The sequence below is a fragment of the Telmatherina bonti genome (assembly GCF_933228915.1).
Source record: "Telmatherina bonti genome assembly, chromosome: 5".
Taxonomy (NCBI): domain Eukaryota; kingdom Metazoa; phylum Chordata; class Actinopteri; order Atheriniformes; family Telmatherinidae; genus Telmatherina; species Telmatherina bonti.
This window is the reverse complement of record NC_136623.1, coordinates 9,011,118-9,032,743: the sequence shown is the minus strand read 5'-3', so window position 1 is coordinate 9,032,743 and position 21,626 is coordinate 9,011,118. Positions and strand designations below refer to the sequence as shown.

At 41.8% G+C, this 21,626-nt stretch overlaps 1 protein-coding gene across 1 annotated transcript in view; it reads left to right on the top strand.

The window, feature by feature from the left end:
* Positions 1-21,626, top strand: part of rftn1b (raftlin, lipid raft linker 1b) — a gene marked incomplete at its 5' end in the record, with an annotated part of 156,991 nt that overhangs the window by 31,320 nt on the left and 104,045 nt on the right. Inside the window, one exon of the mRNA XM_079241438.1 lies at positions 17,920-18,097. Within this exon, the coding sequence (XP_079097564.1) occupies positions 17,920-18,097 (178 nt within the window). The remainder of the gene's footprint in view (positions 1-17,919; positions 18,098-21,626) is intronic.

Genomic DNA, 21,626 nt, shown 5'->3' with positions numbered 1-21,626 from the left:
TGGTGGGCATGGCAACAGCAGGACAGATCACAAGAGCTCACAAGGAAAAAGGACAACAGGAGCTATTAAAATCAGTCATATCAGATCACCGCAAATGCAATAACCACATCATGGACGCACACATCATCGGATAAGAGACCAACAAGTTAAAAAAAATGGATCAAGGAGGCAATAAAAAGCAGAAAGTGGAGCAAGGACACCATCAATCAGGATAAGAAAGGCTTCAAGCCCTTGTACACCTGAAACGTGTCAAGGTAAAAACCCAAACCTGCTACCTCAACCTCTGTTTGAAAGAAAAAACCTTTAACACAACAGTTACTTCTTGAAGATGTCTTTCCTCCTTGGCACATAATTTCACATCCTGCTGATGATCACTTAATCAACTGCATCTGATTAGCAGCACCTGAGTGTTACTTATCCTGCTCCACAAGCAGGAAGAGACACATTTATTTACAAGCAGATATCCATTTTCTCTCCCCACTTTAACCCAATCAGGGAGCCAATCCCAGCGGTCATCAGGTGAGAGGCAGTGCAGACTAATCCATCACAGGCTAACAGACACAAACAACCACACATCCTCACTTCTGGGGTCAATATGAAATAATCAGTTAGCCTAGCATGCATGTTTTTAGACTCTAGAAAGAAGCCAGAGTACCTTGAGAGCATGGGAACCCATGAGATTCTTGCTGTGAGGCAACAGCCTCAACCATCATGGCACCATGCAGCCATATTTAAACTGTGGCCAAATGAAAGATGTTTTAGCTGCTTGTTCAGCTGAATAAAGTATCAACAAGGTTCTTTTTTCAGTGTAAAGGAGCAAACCAGTAACGGACTGAGCGAATGTACAGAATATCAGTGTAAATCAGTGAGAAAGGGGGGCTGGCAGTGGGGAGGGAGAAGGAATGTGAGTGCAACTGCAGTCATTAGGTAGATGGAGCGAGTGCAAGTGTATAAATGTGTGTGTGTCAATGAGCGAATGAGTGATTAAGTGTACAAGTCAAAGGGGAATGAGGGGAATACAGTAAGTGTGTATGTGTGGGAGAAGGAGGAAGGAGGCACCAGTAAGGCCCAGTGACTTTCCCACTGACTCATTAGGTGGGTAATTATGGCACAAAGCTTTGGCCCCGGGGCTCCACCGAGCTGCAACTGCTAATGACAGCAGCGTGGACCTCAGAGAGGCGGAGGCAGAGAAACATGGAGCTCCGACTGCTCCTCGCACAGAGAGGTGAAAAGGCCGAAGTCTAGATACTGTCCATAGTGAAGCATCTTTTCATTCCTGCTGTTTGTCCTTCTGTCTCTCACTTTCAGCAGCGTCTACGTAGCAACTGTATCTCAGAGAAGTACAGCGTCTCTGTAAATATGAAATAAATCATTTATGTAGAAGTCGTTCCTGTCGTCTAACCCCTCTGTGTTCAGGCAGGAAATTCACCCTGCAGGTACATTTAATGGTATGGTTTTTTATTTTTATGCAAATGACCACACATATCTTGCTTTGTCATTACACTGAAAGGGTTTAAACTGCCTAAAATGCAGAAAGGTTGAACGATAACATGCAGTAGCATCATGTATTTTCTCTCTACGTTACTTTCTGTGCAAACCTTTCGAGCTACTGTTCGGTCATTTCCTTTCAGTCCTAATGACTTTACAAGTTTCTCCTCCGTTATCGGTGCTAATTAGCAGGTTGCTGTGAAGATGTTTTCACACCAGCGTACCTGTCAAACAGCAAGCCAGTATGTCAGCACTGCTATAGAGACGACGTTGGAATGATGAGGCAAACACACGAGCTTACGTCTAAGATGAGAGCTGAACTCCTGCAAAGCAGCTAAACGTGTGTTTGGAGGTTGACGAAGCTGAAAACTAAATATAAGTTTTAAAATTCAAGATGTGAAGATAAGATCAGACTTGACTTATGAATGACAGGTATTTCAACTCTATTTCTGCTCTGTGAAGTCAATTATTCATTCATGCATTTTCCTAACCACTTAGTCTGGTTAAGATTCGCGGGGGAGCTGGAGCCTATCCCAGCAGTGTTTGGGCGAGAGGTGGGGGACACCCTCGACCGGTCGCCAGTCCATCGCAGCTGTCCCAGCAATCACTGCAAATTCTTTAGCCCCAAAAGGGGAGACAAATGCTGTGAGGGAGTCAACACCTTGTATTTCCAAAGTGGAGAGCAGTGCCAGAGCTAACGCGCTACAGCTAGCTACTATTCTACTGTAAGTAACAACATAAACGTGTCACGTCTCTTCAACACGTTCCACAAAGTGGTGACTTGTTTTGCTCGGTGTTGCACTTTGCATGTTCATTTGCAGACAAAGTGAGTGGGGGTAAGAGGCAGAGGGCGGCGTGGCTCATGACACTTTGTTTTGGTCTACAAGCAGCTCAGTAGCAAACCTTGTGGTGAAATAATTCCACTTTTTGTTCCTTCTAATCACTGATTCTGATGGTAATATCTCACAAAAAGTATTTTTTCACATTAGAACCCCAAAATTTCTGTTACATTCACCCAATTACAGAAATCTATACAGCATTTCTTCAATTATGAATCTTACTTTGTGTACTTTATTGCCTAATATTGGAGGTAACATGGTTTTCAGTGTCTTGCCCAAGGACACGTTGGCATATAGTCAAGGAAAGCCATGAATCAATGCACTGGCCATCTAGTTTGTTAGCAAGCAAATGCTCTTTCTTCCTGTTCTCCCCAAAGCATGGTCATACAAGCAGATATGACCTATTGTTGCATTCAAAGACCACGTGTGTCGCGGGAGAAACTGCATCTGAATGGTCACAATGTGGACGGTGGTTGTAACCAAACCAGGATGCGATTTGTGTTGGGTTTACATGTAAGTAACCAACAAAACCAACTGCATTCTAAAAACATTGTTTAGCTGTAACCATGAACACTTTTAACCTCATCTGATGCGATTGCGTTGACCCAAGCAGGATGAGATAAATGTGTTTTAGTAACATGATCACGTGTTGTTGACTAAACATAGCCCAGATGTGCAAAAACAGCATGTTGGCCTCATCGTATCAAAGTGCATGATTGCAACAGCTAAGAATATCTGCATCATCTAATCTCCTGCAAACACCACAGGACACAGCTATGGGTTGCAAACAAGCGACTTGTCTGAATGTTTTGACAGGTTGGCTGAGCCAACAGACGAGAGGAAAGATATCTGCATTCTGGATCGCAGAGATGCAACATCTTGCTGCAAACACTGAAGGATGTTAACTTCTGTAACATCTAATCTGCTGTCCAGCTGACCATGCAGGTGTCTGCAGTCCTTCATCACCTGCACCTCCCATGACCTAAGTTGCCTTTTTTCCTAGTCCTCAAAAAATCCTCATAGTTGAAGAGGATGTTGTTCCCACATCGTCCTACAAAGCAGCTGACCAGTTGGCTGTTCAGGCTCTTGTACATCGCAGTTATACGAGACATCTGAGGAGCGAACATTTCCCTTTGCTTCAGTATTCTGGTTCTACTCCACCTCCTGCAGGGCCTCTGTGCTGCTGACTGCTATCATTTGGTGCGACACCAGATGATCTGAAAGGCAGGCTGTTGGAGGGCGTCTCCTTCTGCCCCAGTTCATCACAGATCAGACAGCTGATTCCCTTCTGTCAGTTTGCATGTAGGAAAGGCTTTTCCGTCTCTGATATCAATGACTGCGTATCGCTGCAAAGTCCACACGTGAGGAAGACGAGTGAATTTCCTGAGTTTCGTCCTGCTGGAGACTTCTTCTGTTAAAAAAGGAAATGTTCCTCTTTGCTATGACACACTGGCCCGGGAAAAGATTAACCCTTCAACATCTGATGTATGCAGTTTGAGACCTACTCTGTCACCAGATGGTAAAAACTGAAATCTTAAACTTTTCTTCTCTCTAGTGGATACCTTTAGCACTACACTAATTCTAACATCAGCCAGTAATAAACTATGTTTATTTTGATTTAAATTCCTTTTGGACCAATGCAGATTGTTATAATGGGCTTGAATTAATTGGATTATATTTGGATTACAGTAAATTGGAATGACTGGATTTAGGTGGAAGTGGCCTCTTTGCCCGTATCTCATTGAGAGTCAGTTAACCTTTGGATTGTACTTGTTTTCATCCTTCAGGTCAATTTTACATAAATGTTTGCTTGTTTTACCCTAAAAGAGATTTATTTTCATTTGAAAAAAATTTCTCATGAAGATTTTTGAAATTCCGATGTAGGTTTACTTTGAGGTCAAAAGGACATTGAGGATAAATTTTACACAAAGGTCCTCTCCTAACAGACTGCAATAAAAAAAATTACAGATTAATATTTTTTTTTTTTCATTTCTTTCACTGAAATCTTTTAATAAACTTTGATCCCACAAAAATCCAAAATATGTTAAAATTATTATAATTATTTTAACCCTTTAAATGGCTGTTTGATTGCATCATATCACTGTTGTGATCTTGAAAATAATTGTCCTCATAATGCATGTCTGCAGGATGGATAGACTTAAGATCAAAATCAATGTTTTTACAATTATTAGTAATTAAAGATTGAAAAAGGAAAAACAATTACACATTCAATTCAATTCAACTTTATTTATATAGCGTCAAATCACGGCAATGCCGTCTCAAGATGCTTTACAGACAGAGAAGAAAACATAGTGAAAGCCAATTCATAACAGCCTATATAAGGAAACCAACAGATTGAGTTGGGTCCAACTCAATCTCCCATCCTAAACAAGCACACTGGCAACAGTGGGAAGGAAAAAACTCCCTTTTAACAGGAAGAAAACCTCCGGCAGAACCCGGCTCAAGGACAGGCAGCCATCTGCCACATATGCAATGTATGGAAAACAACTATTAGTGCAAGTGGGATTTATTTTCACAAAAACTGTGACATCATGTAATTAAATTTGCATTTAAAGTGTTAAAATAATTCCAATAATTACATACTTGATAGTTTTTATTAGAGCAGAAGTTGGCATAACCTATTAATCTGTATTATTTTTATTGCAGCTATTTAATCATTTATTATAATACAAAGACTGTTTTGTCTTCTGGTTTAAAAAAAAAAAAACACACGAGAAAACAATAGTCTATAGGTAGTGTCAGACCAGTTGAGCCGGTGACCCTCCTACTCCCCCACCAGGCTCTTCATTTCAGCATCACGCTGATGCTTTGGCCCGGTTTGAACCCATGACTTGACAGAAAGGACAAGAGATGAGAGAAAATACAGAAAATCGACTCGCTCATAAAAAGCCAGAGAAAGAGGTTAAGAGCAGACGAGACCCTTCAAAGATTTTGCTCTTCTCATCACAGTGGGGAATGGATGGAGTTTTTCTTTTTTACCCTTGTTCTATGGGGGCTGGGGTGGAGAATGAAGCTGCAAAAGCAAGACAGGCGAGAAAGATGGAGAGTGGGGCAGATTCCCTGCTGAGAGCAGAGGCAGAAAAATAGGCTAAATGTGCAGAGAAACTCCGGTGGCAGAGGGGTGAGAGAAATCCAAGCTGAGGAGACATAAAGGAGGCGGCTTTCAGAGGAGTTACTGGCATTTCCATTTTAAGCTTGTGTGAAGGCTAATGACTCAAGGCGGGCTGCTGGGACTGAGCGAGGGTTCTGCAGGTGGTCCTCACAGGAGTACAGAGCTCCTGAAGAGACTAAGGCCATTTTAATTGGACACTGAATAACGATATGACTACTTCTCAGAGAGAATGGGCGGGTGGTGGCTTCAGTTCCAAAGGGCCAATTATAGCTTATTCATGTCGAATAGCTTCTATTAAGGCTTTTGGAGGGAGATCAGATCAGTGTTGGGTGGATGTCTGATGAATTTTATTATCTAGTGTTGGAGTTCTGTGTTTGTCTTGCACTTCAGCATGTGGACAAAGCCCCATGGACATGTAGGGACCCATATCTGTATGAGAAAACGGGTGCATGAGGAGAGTCTGGTGCAAAAATGTAGAAACATGAGTTTTTTTGAATGAAGTCGGGTTAATGCAACACAGTGGTGAGTTGCCAGACTGCCACAAAAGGTCTGATCGTTACTGCGCTTGACTCAGATTTAGTAGATAGATTCTTCTGTAATGTTGTGAAGTTTTAAAAACAATATCCAGAAGGTTGCTGGTGCGTACCCTGCTTCATCCTCGTCCTTGGGGAAGATATTTCAACCACCAGCGTCGGCATCGCTGGTGTATGAATGTGAAAGTGTTTGACTTCTGTAAATGCTGTTACGACCATTAGGTGTTTCCGTTACACCTAAAATTGCGTAAAAACTAAATATCGCAACAAAAAAAAAAAACGTTAATGGAAACACCGACATTTTGGAAAAAGTTTCAAATATCTCTAAAGAGTTCTTACGCTTTCATGAAGAGGTTTTTCAGACGTTTTGTTATGGAAATATATCACAAATGTGTAATCGAAAGATTTTTTTTCGCATTTACGTGTCCCTGGACGTGATGTTGGAGGTTATGACCTCCTGTAATTTCCGGTAAAAATGGCGCAGTATGGAACAAACAACAGGAAATTTGAGTTTTGGAAAATAAAATGAGGGAGAAAACCTCAGTTGTTGTTTGTTACTTACAGATATCACTTTTATTTTTCAAGAACAGGTAATGACACACAGCTAGAGTTAATCTCTCGGCTAGTTGGGGGAGAAGGAAGTTGAAGCTTCCTTGCTTGAGCTGCTGCCTCCACAACCCGACCTTGGATGATGATGAGTGGTAGAAGATGGATGGATGGATGGATGGATGGATTGGGGGATGGATAAGAGGATGGATGGATGGATGGATGGATGGAAGGACAAGGACAAAACAAGGACATCATGAACCCTGTTTCAGTCTTGTAATTTTGCTTAAATTTGATTAGGTTGAGTTTATACACCTCTAGGTTAGGTTTCGCCATTTCAGTTCCATGGTTAAGGGTAGTAAAACCTTAAAATGGTGTTCTCACATCATCTCCCACATTTAAAGTCCATCTTCTCCCTCATTTGATCCTCGATGGAACCCATATTAAATCTGTGGTTTGCAGATGAAAAATGAAAACTTTCTTGCAGTTGAACAGAAACCACCTCATTCTCAAAGTGGTCCAACAAGTTTAAGGTTCAGCTGGGTCTGGTCCACAACAACCCTCCCATCGGGTCCTTGGGGGCCAATAACTTTCCTTTAACAAGTCCTGCATGCACAGTTAGCGCTAACATCGTCTTGGCTAAGTCAGCAGTCACCATGGAAATGACGGGGGCGAACTTGGCACCTGTATGTGATGGTAAACCAAGACGCTTTTACATAGCAAGCCAGAAAAGCCCCGTTTCCCAGTCCAAACATAAATGTTACAGTGGAGGGAAGTGAAAATCTTAATTCTGGACTTATTTGAGAATTTAATGCCAAGTTGGAAAACATTTGCCAACCATTTACCATCAGATATGCTCTGTGGCTGCCTTCTTACTGGATATATATCAGTAGCATAGAGGAACAATGAGTATTCCCCTTTCCTTATCTATCTGTTTTAGTCTAAACTCACTTGCAAAAGGAACATTTGACTTTATGCTCCTCTGTGAACAAGCTTGCTTCTGATTTTACACTTTAATTCAGTGACAGTAAAATAATTTATACCTTTTAGTGCAAACTGCTTAAAAATGGAAAATTTGAACATGTGTCACATTTTTGATTTGAACTTAAAAGTTCGTGCAAAAGGTGAAAAAACAATTAAATGTTAATTATTTTGAGCTGCAGGTCGCGACTTAGCCTGTGTTGGTGGGGACTTAAAGTCATGCTGTTGCCATACCAGACATAAATTTACTCCCAACTGTTGTGGCAACAGTTTCATCAACTTCTTCCCATCTGAAAGAAGATAAAAACACTGTCCTCTACACCAGCATAAACCCATCAGCTGCTAATTGAAGTATTAGTATTATAAGAAACAAACAATTCTCTAATCATGAGGAGACGAGTCGCCGTCGTCAGATGAGAGATGCAGCAGATAGGAGCAGCAGAATCAGAAATCGCTTGCAGTGGGTGGATAATATATGCCGGGCTATTTTCTCCCCCCATGCAAATGCGGTCGAAGCATTTCTCCCAGAGGCGGTGCACGGCGCCTGTGTGTGCAGAGCCTCAGCACTCCAATCTTTCAGCTTATTAATTTCATATTTACTCATTTATTTTTAAATGTGTTGAGTGATGGAAATGCGGCCGGCTGCAGCTCAGAGGTGCTTACATGGCAGATGGGTTTATGAGGGGAAGTGAGCCAGTGTCAGAGTCAAGGATTCAATTCAAAGTTGAGGGATTTTTTCTCCCTTCTTCTTTTATTATTCATGGAGACTAAGAATCATCCGCAGAACGTTGACTGAGCATGCACGGCGTACAGACACTGTGCTCCCTGCTCGAGCTTCACTTGTTCAGTTTCGAGTTTAACTAAGCAAACAGACTTGTTTATTTATTTGCACTTCTTCCATATTTATTACAACAGTCAGCTGCAAAGAGTCACTTAAACTGCTGTGAAATTACAAGACTAAAGTTGCAGATATCAGCTTGTATCGTCGTCTCTGTAGGGATTAAAAGACAGCGACTGTTTAGGTGTAATCAGTCACACAGACAGGCGCTGCTGGTAATTAAAAGTATGCTGCGTAATTGTTTCCCAAGATGCGAGGTTTGGTTTAATCTCACTGACTTCTAGAGACCTGCCCACCCACTGAGCTGTGACAGAACCAGGTCTCTGCAGGGATGTGTGCACGGCAGTCTCTGACTGCAGCCCGACGTCCCACCTCATCCACTCGCTCCTCCTGGGACCAAATATCTGCACTAAGCAGGTTGATTCTAGGAGTGACCCCGAGTCGGAGCTGACGCAGCTTAACTTGTGTGCACGCTGTCTTCCTTCGCTTTCTGGGTCAGTTGTTTAACTTCTGCTGCTCTGGCTGGTTTTGATGGTAAGATGCAGTAAGAGTGCGGGTGCAATTACATAATTTTCCTTGTGGGTTACGGATTTTCTGATGTAAAACCAGCTGCACAAGCTTCTTTAAGCGTCGTCCTTAAGATTTCCTTGGAAGTATTAAGGATTCTCTCATTACCCTGACCTTAAACAATTCCTAAAATGAGCTGGGCTTTTACCAATAAAGACTTTAGCAGCTAACTAAAACAAGCTGTCAGGGTAGCAAACCATCAGGGCCAGCATGTCACTGATTACAGGTTAAAAACAAGAAGTTAATGTGTTTAGAATAGATTATTTTCTCACTGAAAAAATCTCCTGGATATGAAAGATTTACCAGACTGTCGACGATCAGATCAACTTTCTGCAACTGGGATCCTTTTGTCACTTACTAGTTGATGAATGAAATTTGGGTTTTAGTTGAAGGATCTCTCTACTCTGCTCGCTCGTTTTAGGTTCATTTTTTGACGTTATGCCTCAGTATGCAGAGTCTGTAGCTGTCTTTTCCATCACAACTAGAATTGTGTAAAACCTTATTATTGAAATAAAACTGGTGATGGAAACATTTAAAACAAAACTCTCAAATAATGCCAAAACTTTCATGAGGTGGTTTTTCAGACATGTCGATACAGAAGTGGATCACATAATTATAATGGAACCACTTTCGTTGCATTTACACCTCTTCTATAGATATAAAACCACCATCTTTGACAGCAAACAATGATGAAATGCAGAATTTTACCAGGAATTAGAAAGAGAAATGATGGAGAAGGACTTTGAAAAGCTGTCACATTGCTGGTTCCCCAGACAAGACTGTGAAATAATCACCACAGATGTGCTAACATTACGCAGTGGAAACAGCTGTGTTTTGTCAAAATTTTAGAAATATGGCTTTCATTTTGCAAACAACTGTACCATGTCAAACATCAGTAGCTGCGAATGTGAAATTTGGTATTTAAAAGGTCCAATTCATTTCAGCCCCTCCCCCACCTGAGCAGACTATCCTGGTGTGAATGCACCCTACAGGCCTTTTATGCTCCCTTACATACATATCTTGTCATTTTCCATTGCTCTTATACTTCCATTATCTTGCCGCGGTTGTTGAGTCAGTTCATCCACTAAGGGCAGTGATGAGTTTAGAGTTCATTCCCTACTGGACACCAGTTGGTACTGGTAATGCATCGCTAAAAAATTGTTAAAAACCTTTCAAAAACATCAGAAATGAATAAAACCACAGTGTTTCGGCTATTCTGAGCTTCTGCATCTTTTTCGGTGCTTTTAATTTAGCAGTTTCTGCTTAATCTTCTTCCTGTTTTTCTTCTTCTTCTCTGGTTTGTTCCTTTCGCTGGTTGCGTGTCATCCATACAACTCAACACTGCCCCTGCAGTTTCCAGTGGTACTGCTCCGTATTGTGGTACCCGCCTCCTGAAAACGGACCAAACTACACCAAACTGTCCCTCCATCCGTCTTCTGCAGCAAGTGTTCAATGAGTCCTTCAGCGAAGGAGAATTAAGCCTTAAATATTAAGAAGAAAACTGTTGTTCTCAATGTTTTATCCATGACACGTTGCTGTGTGTTTATATCATTACACACCAGCCACATAAACATAAAAACTAACACCAGAGCTTATAAAGGTGGCTTCTGCATGCACAGCAGAGCTGTGCCGAGCTTGTCAGATGGTTTACCGAGATTTACATCTGTGTGAATTTTAGCCACAAGGGAAGCTAGTTTTAAAACAGCTTTGATGAGATCATCATGTTTACGTTTTTACCCTTCACCCTCAAACCGAGGTTAGCAAAGCACATCTCTGAAGTCTGGTGTTGCTGTGGTGTTTTGCATCTGATAAGCCTTCAGAATCGTGGATGTGTCTGTGCTCTCTGGGTTGCTGTTTCCTCTATCAGACCTTTTCTTTGCTGAAATGTAAAATCAATTTTCAATCAGTTTGCTCCAAAATGCCACCAAGAAACAGTGAAGAGGCACTGCGATCCAGATGCTTAAACACTGTTAAGTAGACTCTTTTTCTAAGAGGTTCATGATGAATCATTTTCAGGTATTTAAACCTATCAGAGTAAGTGGTGCAGAGGTAGCCACTTTCAGGTTATTCATGCGCCTGTAATGGAACTTAAACAATAAAAACAGAGAAATCTGCACATGCAATAATTTCAATAGGCTGTCATGGAGACTGACTCCTTCTACTGATCACTTAGTCGCAAAGCATTGACATCTGTTTAGGTTGGGAAATCTTTTGGCCTAAAAGGACATATTTATTCATCATCTCTGAGAAGTTTTTCAAAACCAAGACGTATGACTGTTTGTTCAGTAATGGCCACCAAGCGTGTCCGGGTTTTGGATGTGTGGCGGTGGAATCACTCAGAGGACGCAGAAGAAGTTCATCTATTCCTGCTTTTGCAGTTCTGGTTATTATTTTTGGATTTGAGTTTCCTTTTCTCTCACGGTTTCATTGGGTTTGGACGTGATTGTGCTGTGGGCTAAATCACAGATGTTCACGCTGTTTCAGAAAGTTTCACTTGGGTGTCCGTTCTTTTCAACCACGATTTCCCCTCATTTTACACTGTCGCTCAGTCAGTCTTATTTTCAGAATGAGGTTCACAAATATAATCATCAGTTTTAAGAAAGTACGGGATGTTTGGGATTTTTCTTTAAATGGCTCTAGTTTTGTCTCCAGATATGAGCTGAACATGCACAGACCTGCTCCCCAAGCTAACTTTACTCACCTCTAACTGGTATGCATCCCACATTCCCACTGCCTACATGACTACAGCCATAATCCTTTTTCTTTTTGTGCATTTTCTCAGAAAGGAAGAAGCTTTAAACAACCTTCTTCCTGTTTGTCTGCCATGTTTGTTTACAGTGAAGTCATGTTTGATGTGCTTAGAACCTGATATGGTGAGTGTGTGGTGCACACACACTAAGATCAGAAGAGCAAGCTCTTGTGTGATGTGACTTTTATCCTCAGGTGTGGTCTCTGCATCCAGAAGAATCCTGTAACGTCTGCCAGCCGGATGTCACGTCCTTCCACACAAGCAGCCAACAAAATCTCACCTCTTATCCGTCATCCACCACAAAAACAATAAGTAAACAATTTTGCCTCATCTCATCAGTAAGACAACCTCACCTCCCCCCTCCCCCTCCTCATACACTCATAAAATTCTCCCAGCTTTGCCTCTCTGTGTTTCACAGCAGCGTCAGTTTGATGGTTTTCCAGCAACACAATTCTCCAGAAAACCAATTTGTTGGTTGTCAGCCAGAAGCCCATCCTTTTTTTTTTTTTTTCCCTTTTTTTCTCTCATTATTTGTCACGTAGAGATTTGTTATGTGAGTTTCGGGCTCTTTTCTGTTGATGTGTGTGAGAATTTTCTTCCAGGGTGAACCAGAAAGACAGAGAGACGTAACTGGCTGCCAGTTTGACATGTAAGATTTAGCAGACCGGTTGTCTGATTGACCAGAGACTCCGTCAGAACGGCGCAAACATTTGCACAACAAAACACAGACGTCCGCACAGAGCAGTTATACAGCAGCTAATTTATACTCATCTGCACAAACAAAGCGATTCTCCTTGGTTAACATGATTTTAGGGAAGAGCAAACATCTTTACAACAGCAAGAGATTCAGACAAATGCTTCACCAAGCAAAACTTTGCTCTGGGGACAGGACGATAAATAAAATCGGGGCTGATAAATAAATGTAGAGCCTGTGTATTTAAGGGCCTCTGGATGAGATTATTAGCAGCTCACACAGTGATTAAAGCCAACTTAAGACGTTGCCAGCGGCTGTGTTCCCTCCTAATTGAAACCATTCCTTATTTACTCATCTCGACGAAGGAGATCAGAGAGCAGGAAAAGTCAGTTACATTTCCACATATCTTTCACCTCGTGAACCTTGTGCGCATCCCTCTGGGGAGAGGACAGTGTGTTCATGTTGCACCAACATGAAGAGAAAACAAAGTCACAGATCACTGAAGGATTAATTATATTTCTAAAGGCAGGCGGTGGTGAAGGAAAGCAGGCAAGATGAGCTAGTGGGGGAATGCTGCCGGTTCGCGGCGGCGGCCTATTTCTTTGTGTTAATTCCTCCATGCTGTTTAACTTCTAAAGCTCCTGCATTGTGGTGCAGGAGGATAGAGCGTGATTGAGAAATTTGGTGGAGTATTTTTAGCCAAAGAACTCGTTTGCCCTCAGAGAACAGCATATGATTTTTGTCTTCTTCCGCTTTAGTGGTTTCACAATGAAACCCTGGATTTGTACCCTGGAGGGAAGCATTTGGACTGAATCAGCTCTGTATCCACTGCGCTGGAGCTGCCTCCTGATTGGCACATGTACCGTTTGCCTCAGATGTCGCTTCAGACTCGATGACGTAGCGTGGCGTGCTGAAAACACACTGTATCATTGTGCTACAGACTGCAGTGTCACACGGTTTCAGTGGGAACTGTCTTCCAGAGGAGATGCAAGGTGTGAAGAGAAAAAGTGATCCAATGCAAATGAGCTTGTTTATATGATAACAAACGCTGAAAAATCAGAGCTCACAGAAGAGATGAGCTCAGAAAGGTTTGAAGGGAAAATGGAAAGCATATTGTGATGCAGAAACATCATATGGTAATACGCAGCGCTGCTAAGCAGGTTAGCTGTCACATCTAGCAACGCAATGCTTCATTTTATCCTAGACAAGGGCCAATTTATGTTTCTGGCTCAGTATGAAATGGTATTGACATACTGGGCTGATGAAACTGCAGGAAAACAAGCAGGGTTGGTTCCACTGGTAAAAGGCTTGTAAACACCTTGTTAGTCTCACGCATGCTTTTTATCCACAATCGTACAAGATTTCTAAACTTATTAAGATTTCCCACTTATTTGATACAATTATGTCTGTACTTTAGCTGGGAAAACTGGTACGAAAACACAACCAAACGTTTGGTGATGAAAAATTACCCAGCCAGCATCCCTATGTGGTGCCCAAAAGGGTTCAGTTTGGGCTGCAGATATGGTCCCATGTAGGTTTGTTCACATTGGTCTCGCCTGTGTTTGCTTGTATGGGTTTCATGTTGGTTCCGACTGTGTTTCAGCTGAGACCCTTTTAGCTAGACCACATGGGCTCCCCAATGCCCACTTACATCCCTATTGATCTTCACATATGGGGTCTATGTAAGTGGAACCACGTGCAAAATTTTCTCAGTTTAAGCCCATGTCCATGTGTACCCACATTGCCTAAAGTTGACCCTCATGGACCCCACACTGACATGCTGGCTGGGATATGGGGACAACATGGGGCTCAAGTGCTACCCACCAAGTCAGGCCCTAGATGAAACCTGTCAGAACCAACTTAAAACCCATAAGGGCAAACACAGATGAGGAAAAGTGGAAACAAAACCCATATGGGGCCCATATCTGCTGGCCAAAAGGAACCATTCAGAGCCCCACATGGACATTCCAGCTTGGGAAGAACCACTGATTAGAGATGAACCAGACCAACTACAAATCTCTGAGTGTTGTGTCTAAAAGAAAAACTAATTTAAAAAAGAACCACCATCAGCATTAAGAGCCAATGAGATCCTTGTTCCTCTCAGATTAATCCAGTTATTTTAGCAGTCACTGTCAGGAAATATCAGCTGAAATACTGCAAAGGTCAGCAGTCATGACCGCACTCAGGTTCATACATGTGAAATGATTATGATGGCATTTAGAGATCCCACTGTAGTTGTTGGCATTTAGAAAAGCTGGTATAGGGCTGCAAATGAAGTTCATAAACAGTAACTGTTTGTAGACGTGTTCATAAATGCAGCCTGCAGACATAAAGGCTTTATGGGGAAATGATAAACACTGCAACTCCGGAAAAGGAACGTTATGTGGCTCCTTACTGACCTGTCCCAGAGAGAGATTCAAACAATGATGAAGCACACTGGTGTACAGAAAAGCAAATCAGCTCTTGGAAAGTTTAAACGCTAAACCGGCTACTAGCCAGTATTTAAGGACTGCTTTGGGAACCATTTTAAAGGCTTGAAAGCACGTTAAGCCCGTCTGCATCCCTGAAGACCTTCTGCCAGATTATGAACTGCATTGTCTTGTTTTGTTGCTGGAGTTCCTCATTTCTGTTGGATTCTTTTTTGCATTGCGTCTCCCAGTTTAGAGTTCTTTAACTGGTTCTCAGGGTCCACTGTCTTGGCATGGCTTGGGTGTCAAATTCATGGGTCTCTTCTAGATTTGTGGAGACCTTGAGGAAAGGCTGTCGAGAAGATCCATTCATCTGAATCCGGTGTCCTGAAGCAGGGAAACACCTAAAACCTGCAGAGCAGTGTCCAAGTTGTGAAACTGGATGCTGTGTTTTGCTAAGCAGCAAGTAAAATCGCTCACTAAGCTCCTAAAAACAGCAATCCATATATTGCTCATGAAGGACTTTGCAAGCCAGAAAGTTGGGTTCGCACCGGTCAAGTGCAATAAATGCCTGAGAACGGATCTGCTTTGCAAGCGCGCACATCCATTAACAAGACTATAACATCAGACGTGTGATAGCATGGAGATCAGCAGATGAAATGAGGAACGACTTCCTCCCTCGTGTTTCACTGTGGGAAAAGGAACAATACAGACCGAGGAAGGACATGCATTATATACATCACCAGTCACATGTTCAGGGAAACACTGAGGTGGGAAATGTTGGAGTTGGTGATATTTTCTGTTCATTTCCTTTTGGAAATTAACATTAATATTCTAATGTATTTTCATTGCTTTGAAACTGAAAAAAAGTAAACTTCTTTATATTTAGATTTAGTTTAAATCTATGTAGCATTACCTGAGAGATCCTACACACACACACACGCACACACACACAGACAGCAAGAAGCCCACAGGTTGGACTGGCCTGTCTGGTCCACCCACTCTGACCTCCCGCTGAACTCTGACAGACAGATTTTTCCCATGCTTCTGAGCCTTTCCCTCCGTACAGCCTCATTGACTCTAATTAGCCATTGCAGCATTTCCCGCGTCTCGTGACAGCTTGTAGAGACAACCAGACCTTCTCTTCCTCCCCAACCCTCGTCTCCAGTCTCTTGTCCCCCCGCCCCTGCACCGTCCTCTCCCGTGTCTCATCCAGCTCTTTGTCTTGGCGCTCTCCCGTGTGCCCCAGCTGTTTGGTGTGCAGTAAATGTTACCACATACAGCGCACATCATGCATCTGGTCAGGGGTGTCACCGCCCCCCACCCTCCCTGTCTGACTTGTTTCTCTCTGTTTTGACCTCCTTGTTGGTTCCTCATCCATCTTTCCTGCCCACCCTCACCTCCTTCCCAACATCAAGCCCCACGTTGGGATCTAATTGCTTGCATCTCCTGAACCTGAAGCACTCTCCCTTCCCACACTCATTAGCATACATCGTGACTGGCTGATGTTGCCTGACAGAAGCTGTGTGAGGTTCGCTGCAGCACAGCTGGTTGCTCCCTAAACGAGGCCATCGTCTGCTGCCAGTTTTCATCCCTGGAGGGGATGGGGGTGGGTCTGCTGGGAGTGAATAATGCTGAGAAGGTGCTTTTAGCCACATCCATTGCTTTAGTTCTGTTATAACCACTAGCCTCTCACTTCAGCTCATTACTGTCAGAGCTGTGTCTGCTCCATTTGGATATCAAGTTGAGCTGAGAACTTGGAGGGGAACTGCAGTGATGCTGAGCCTGAGCTATCAAATCTGATTTGATTGTCATGCACTTGAATTACGCACAGATTGAGGGAACGGACTGGAAAGCTAATTGCCAGATCTAACTGGGAATGACACTCGAATCAGTCTTGGTATCTGAACGTCTCTCTGTTATGCTGCAGAGTGTCATCAGGAATGAATGAGCGATGCTGGACTGGAGCCTACTGACAGCTCTGAGGAGCTACAGTTGGAGCAAGAGAGGGAAATCACACAGAAATCAAAGAAGTGCTGTAAAAAAATCTTTCTAATCTCTCCCATCCGATGCAGCTACATGGTTCACCTGCGGTTTTACACTTCAGATCTTTCTTTCTGCTTCACTCTTTGAGCTACTGGAGCATTTAAATAAGATTTACTATAAAAGAGTTTTATATTATTCATGTGGGTGAGAGAAAGGGCCTAAATATGGCTAAGACAGAAGCTTTGACATGTAACAGAGATCCATAAAGCTTACATGTTAGCCAAATGATCCTTAAAACATTGTGTAAACAGGTAAGCTAAGTCATGTGCAATGCAGCTCTTCACGTCTCCAAAAATAGATTTTGTTGACCTGCAGCCGCTAAACGTTGTGCTAAAAAGACACTCTGAGCGACGCTGGTTTGTAAAGTTCTACTTAAAGAAAAGGAGAAAATCTGGCACTTTGTTGGGAAAGTTGTCGTCTTTTCAGAGCAGATTTTTGTCGACTAAATTATCTTGAATACGACGGAGTCTGTCAGCTGATTCTGGATGAATTCAGAGGAACAGGTTGCTACAACACCTATTAGCTAAAAGCTAACGCAACATTAATGTAGCATTCCTCTCTTTTTTTTTTTTTTTAGTTTCCTTTGGAGTCCCAGTCTTACTGATCCTAAGATGTTTCATGAGCTCCCTCTTATTTCCTGTTAACCTTAATCAGGTTTGTTTACAGGCAAAAACAAGAAGATCTCCTTCACATTTACAGGATATCAGCAGAAAGCCCAGCAGATGGGTTTTTATTTAGAATCTCTGCTGGAAATTCAGCCTAACTTTGTTGTGTCTTTCTTCCTGGGAACAGAAATCTCTTGCAAGAGCAGTGATTGTTTTGGTGAAACATCATTTGTTTGGAATAAACAAATCTGAATAATGAATTTAGGCAGAAACAACTAACAAAGAAGCAGGAAATTTTGATGAAAAAAAACAGAAAAACAATCAGCTGGTCGTCCTGCTTGACAACCAGATCATGTTAATTATTCATCAGCATCAGAAGTCTTTAATCCAAACACAGAGCTGATGTAAAATAATCAGTGGAATGGGTTTATAAAAACCCAGACTGAAATGCTCCATCCTGACACGTTGTGTCCTCTTGCTTGTTTGTCTCAGGTGGAACCTCGACGCTGCGTCTCTCGTCGGTGCGACAGCTGCCAGATCAGCTGCAGGAGCTCTACCAGCAGGGCTTCGTCCTGGCAGCCATTCACCCCTTCATCTATCCCTGCGGTCCGGAGTCCAACAGCCCGCAGCACCAGCTCTACCGGGCCATACTGGTCCGACCTAACGACGGGTGAGAGCTGCAGAAAGCGTTTTTGCCCATTCAACGTGTTTGTGTCTAAGTGGAGCGAGGAGTGAAAGCACTTTGTCTTTCTTTACTTCAATCAGCTGACTGCGTAAACAAATAAATGTGGGCACATTTCTTTTTAAAAAGAGAAATTAAAGACAAATATCCTGCTTAATTCAACAAGTTAGCTTGAAGCCTCAGTGTTATCTGACAGCAAAAGGTGACAACTGAAGGGAGATGGGCCTCATTAAGATGACGTGTTTCACTGAACAAAGGCAGAGGCCTGGCTTTAAGGCAAGCATCTTTCAAGGGTCTCAGCTGCTCTCCTGGGAATAAGACCTTTGCTAGCACAAAATAATGAAGCCATTATAGTCACTTAAAGCATGTAGAGATTACTAATGTACCTTAATTGGGGTCATTATGCAGAGGAAGACTCAGTGGGAATCAGATTGTAAATGGTACAGAAATGCTACGCTGCCTGGCTGGTGTCTGACATTAGCATCTGCATAATGATTGTGCTCCGAGCTAATGTTTTATATATCAGATATTACTGTTGTCTTTGGGAGATACGCAAACAGAAGGATTTTCATTAGCACATCATCAAAGCAGCAGCGGAGGTTAGACAGCCTTTCTGTGTCACTCCACCGACACGGCATCATCATCATCACATCTGTTTGACGAGTCAGCATGTGGTCCTTTCATTCTGTCAGCGTTCCAGCCAAAACCAGCTGCATGGACCAAAGTCATCACCGTCTTTGTATCTGCCCTCCAATCCACAGCACAAGCAAACCTCCCCCTCTTTGTTTTCCTGTGGACCATGGGAGTGGCTGTACCCTTCTTTTGGTGCAGGAAGCAGCTCCAGTGGTGTTGAAGGGCATGAAGGTTGATGTTTTCTCTCTAATATCACTGTCTGTGGACACATTGAGAAAAATCATTCATGCATTTTGAACGGATTTGACAGGATCAAGGTCGTGCAACCTGAGCTGCATATTCACGCCTCAAACAGCAAAGTCTGTTCAAATAAAATACAACAAAGCTGTAAAAGTTTGAAGAGAAGCTTTTCGTATGGCAGCGGAGGTACACAGGTCACGTCCAGCAGCTAAAGCCTCATAAGATGCAGATCTGTCTGGTTCTGATTCACCAGCAAACACCAAGGTCTGCTTCTGAAACCCTGTTGCAGGGCAGGAGTCTCCTGAAGCTTTCTCCTCACCTTCGGCTGGTTGGGAAGCGTCACAGGCTGCAGTCACAGGCTGCAGTCACAGGCTGCACATTTAGTTTGGCGTGAGCGTGCTTGTGATATTGTTCTGGATAAATCTGACTTACTGATGTTCCCTTCGCGTAATCGAATTCAGAGCAATCAGATTCCTCACAGCTGAAGCCACATTCCTGATTGCTGTGTCGCCGTTCCTGCAGCCTCTTCACTGCTGAGCAGAAAAACAAAACCACTGCAACTGTTCCACGCTGACATTTCAGTCATTTAGCCAACCCGTTCACCCGGAGCGACAGTACAAGAACTGCAGAAAACCGATATTACAAGGAACCAAGACTAAGGAGTGCAATCATCAGAACATCTGTGCCCTGATGGGTCTGTTGCAAGCACAGCGAGCATGTAAGGAAAACTAACGAGATGCTCACAATGGAGGGAAATCAGTGTTTTATTCTGCAAACAAATAAGAAAAAAAACAAAAGAAATTAGATGAGAAATGTATGAAGGGAGAAAATTGCACCAATAATATACATTAATGCATCACTGAATGATTCACTGGATGCATCATTAATTCATTGAAATTGGAAATAAACACATTAAATAAATAAATGAAAAAATGAAAAATTAATTAAATGTGTCTTTAAGCAATAATTAATCAAATGTAGAATTAGTTGCATAAATAGGTTATTAGTTAAAAATTTAAATAAATTTTAAAAAAAAATAAATTCTGTTTTTTAGCTATTTGAACTTATTAAATTCATGTTAAAGTGAATATATCCCACCATTTTCATTGTTTATTGATTTACAGTGAACTGTGTGACTCATCAACAGATCGTGACATCTGATTGGTTGTTCTGCTCCATAAGTCACAATAAATGGATCCTAAATAAAAAAGATCCCTGCAGAAGCAGTCGAAAGACTTTTGGCAGCAGCGTTTATTTGTATGCTTGATGGTTATTCCTATTTGTTACTGTTCTAAAGAAAATACATGAATAAATTAAAAGAGAAAAAATAAAGAAGGTCATTTTAGCAGCAGCTTTAACATCAGAACAAAATAAACAAAGGTAACATTCTCACCGTTTGCTCGGATAAAACAGAGTTTTCATGATGCGCCGCAGCGACCGCAGCTTGAAGACCGTCCAGGAAAAGATTAATTAATTACTAACAAAATTATTTATACTTCTACAAGAAATAAAATGATTAAATCAATTATATATTCAATAACTTTTTCATCTGTTTATTTCCAGTTTTCATGCATTATTAACAAATAATTAATAAATTATTAATTATTCAGTGCTGTATTTATGCATTACAGTGACTGTGGGCATTATCTTTTAGTTTGAAACTCTAATGAAAATATTACTCCCAATTCCCCAAAGTAAAGGATCTTTTTAACCCTTTAAGGTCCGAATCATAAAAAAATAGAAAGAAAACTCAATTTTTTTTTAAACACAATGTCTTTATTTGGCCTTTAAAAAAAGGAAGCAAACAATTTATTTTTTAAGAGGGAAGGCAAGGTGAGGGAGGATTTACCATTTATGACCATGGAATATGTTACCATTAATGTACTATTATGGGACAGAAGACAACAGATTTTGAGCAAAGTTTTTATCATAAAAACATGCCAAATCACTCTGAAACTGTGTGTATCTGTGATACGGATGACTTTATAAGATTAAAAGAAAATTCCTGAATCCAAGCAGATATTTGGATCTCATTTCTGAGATTTACTAAAAATGTATTTCAAATCCATCCGTTACTCTTTCAGGTGCTGCATGTTGCTAACAGACACACAGCCTTGGCAGAGATAACATGCAAAATGCAGTGAACACCATGCAAACTGCGGAGAAACCACCACCTTGTTGGAGCAAAAATTTACCCGTGATATAGTTTAAATTCTTACAGGTGACGCAAGAGAACATGCAGGAAAAAGTAGCAGCTAAAATACATGTCTTATCTTGTTTTTGTGGTTGTCTGGGAATATTTGCATATTTTTGGCACAAAGCTTCAGTTCATGCTTTTGCCTACAGTAGTTGTACAGTATGAGAATCATTCATCACATTGACTACTTAATTTAGGTTTGTCAAACTCTCTGTTTTATCAAGATTTCCTGTAATTTTGCCAGAGATGAGCAGCACAAGTCTACAATGTGCCATCCTTACTGTCAATCACCCGACAGCCTGCGATGAAACAGAGTCTGTTTGCAGGCTTCTTATCTGGGGCATCTCTGTTATTTAGGGGAATGTTAAATCTCAAATGATGCTCATAATAAAATTGAAAACAGAGATTAGGATTTCATGACAGCATCCAAAGCAAATGAGGTCTATA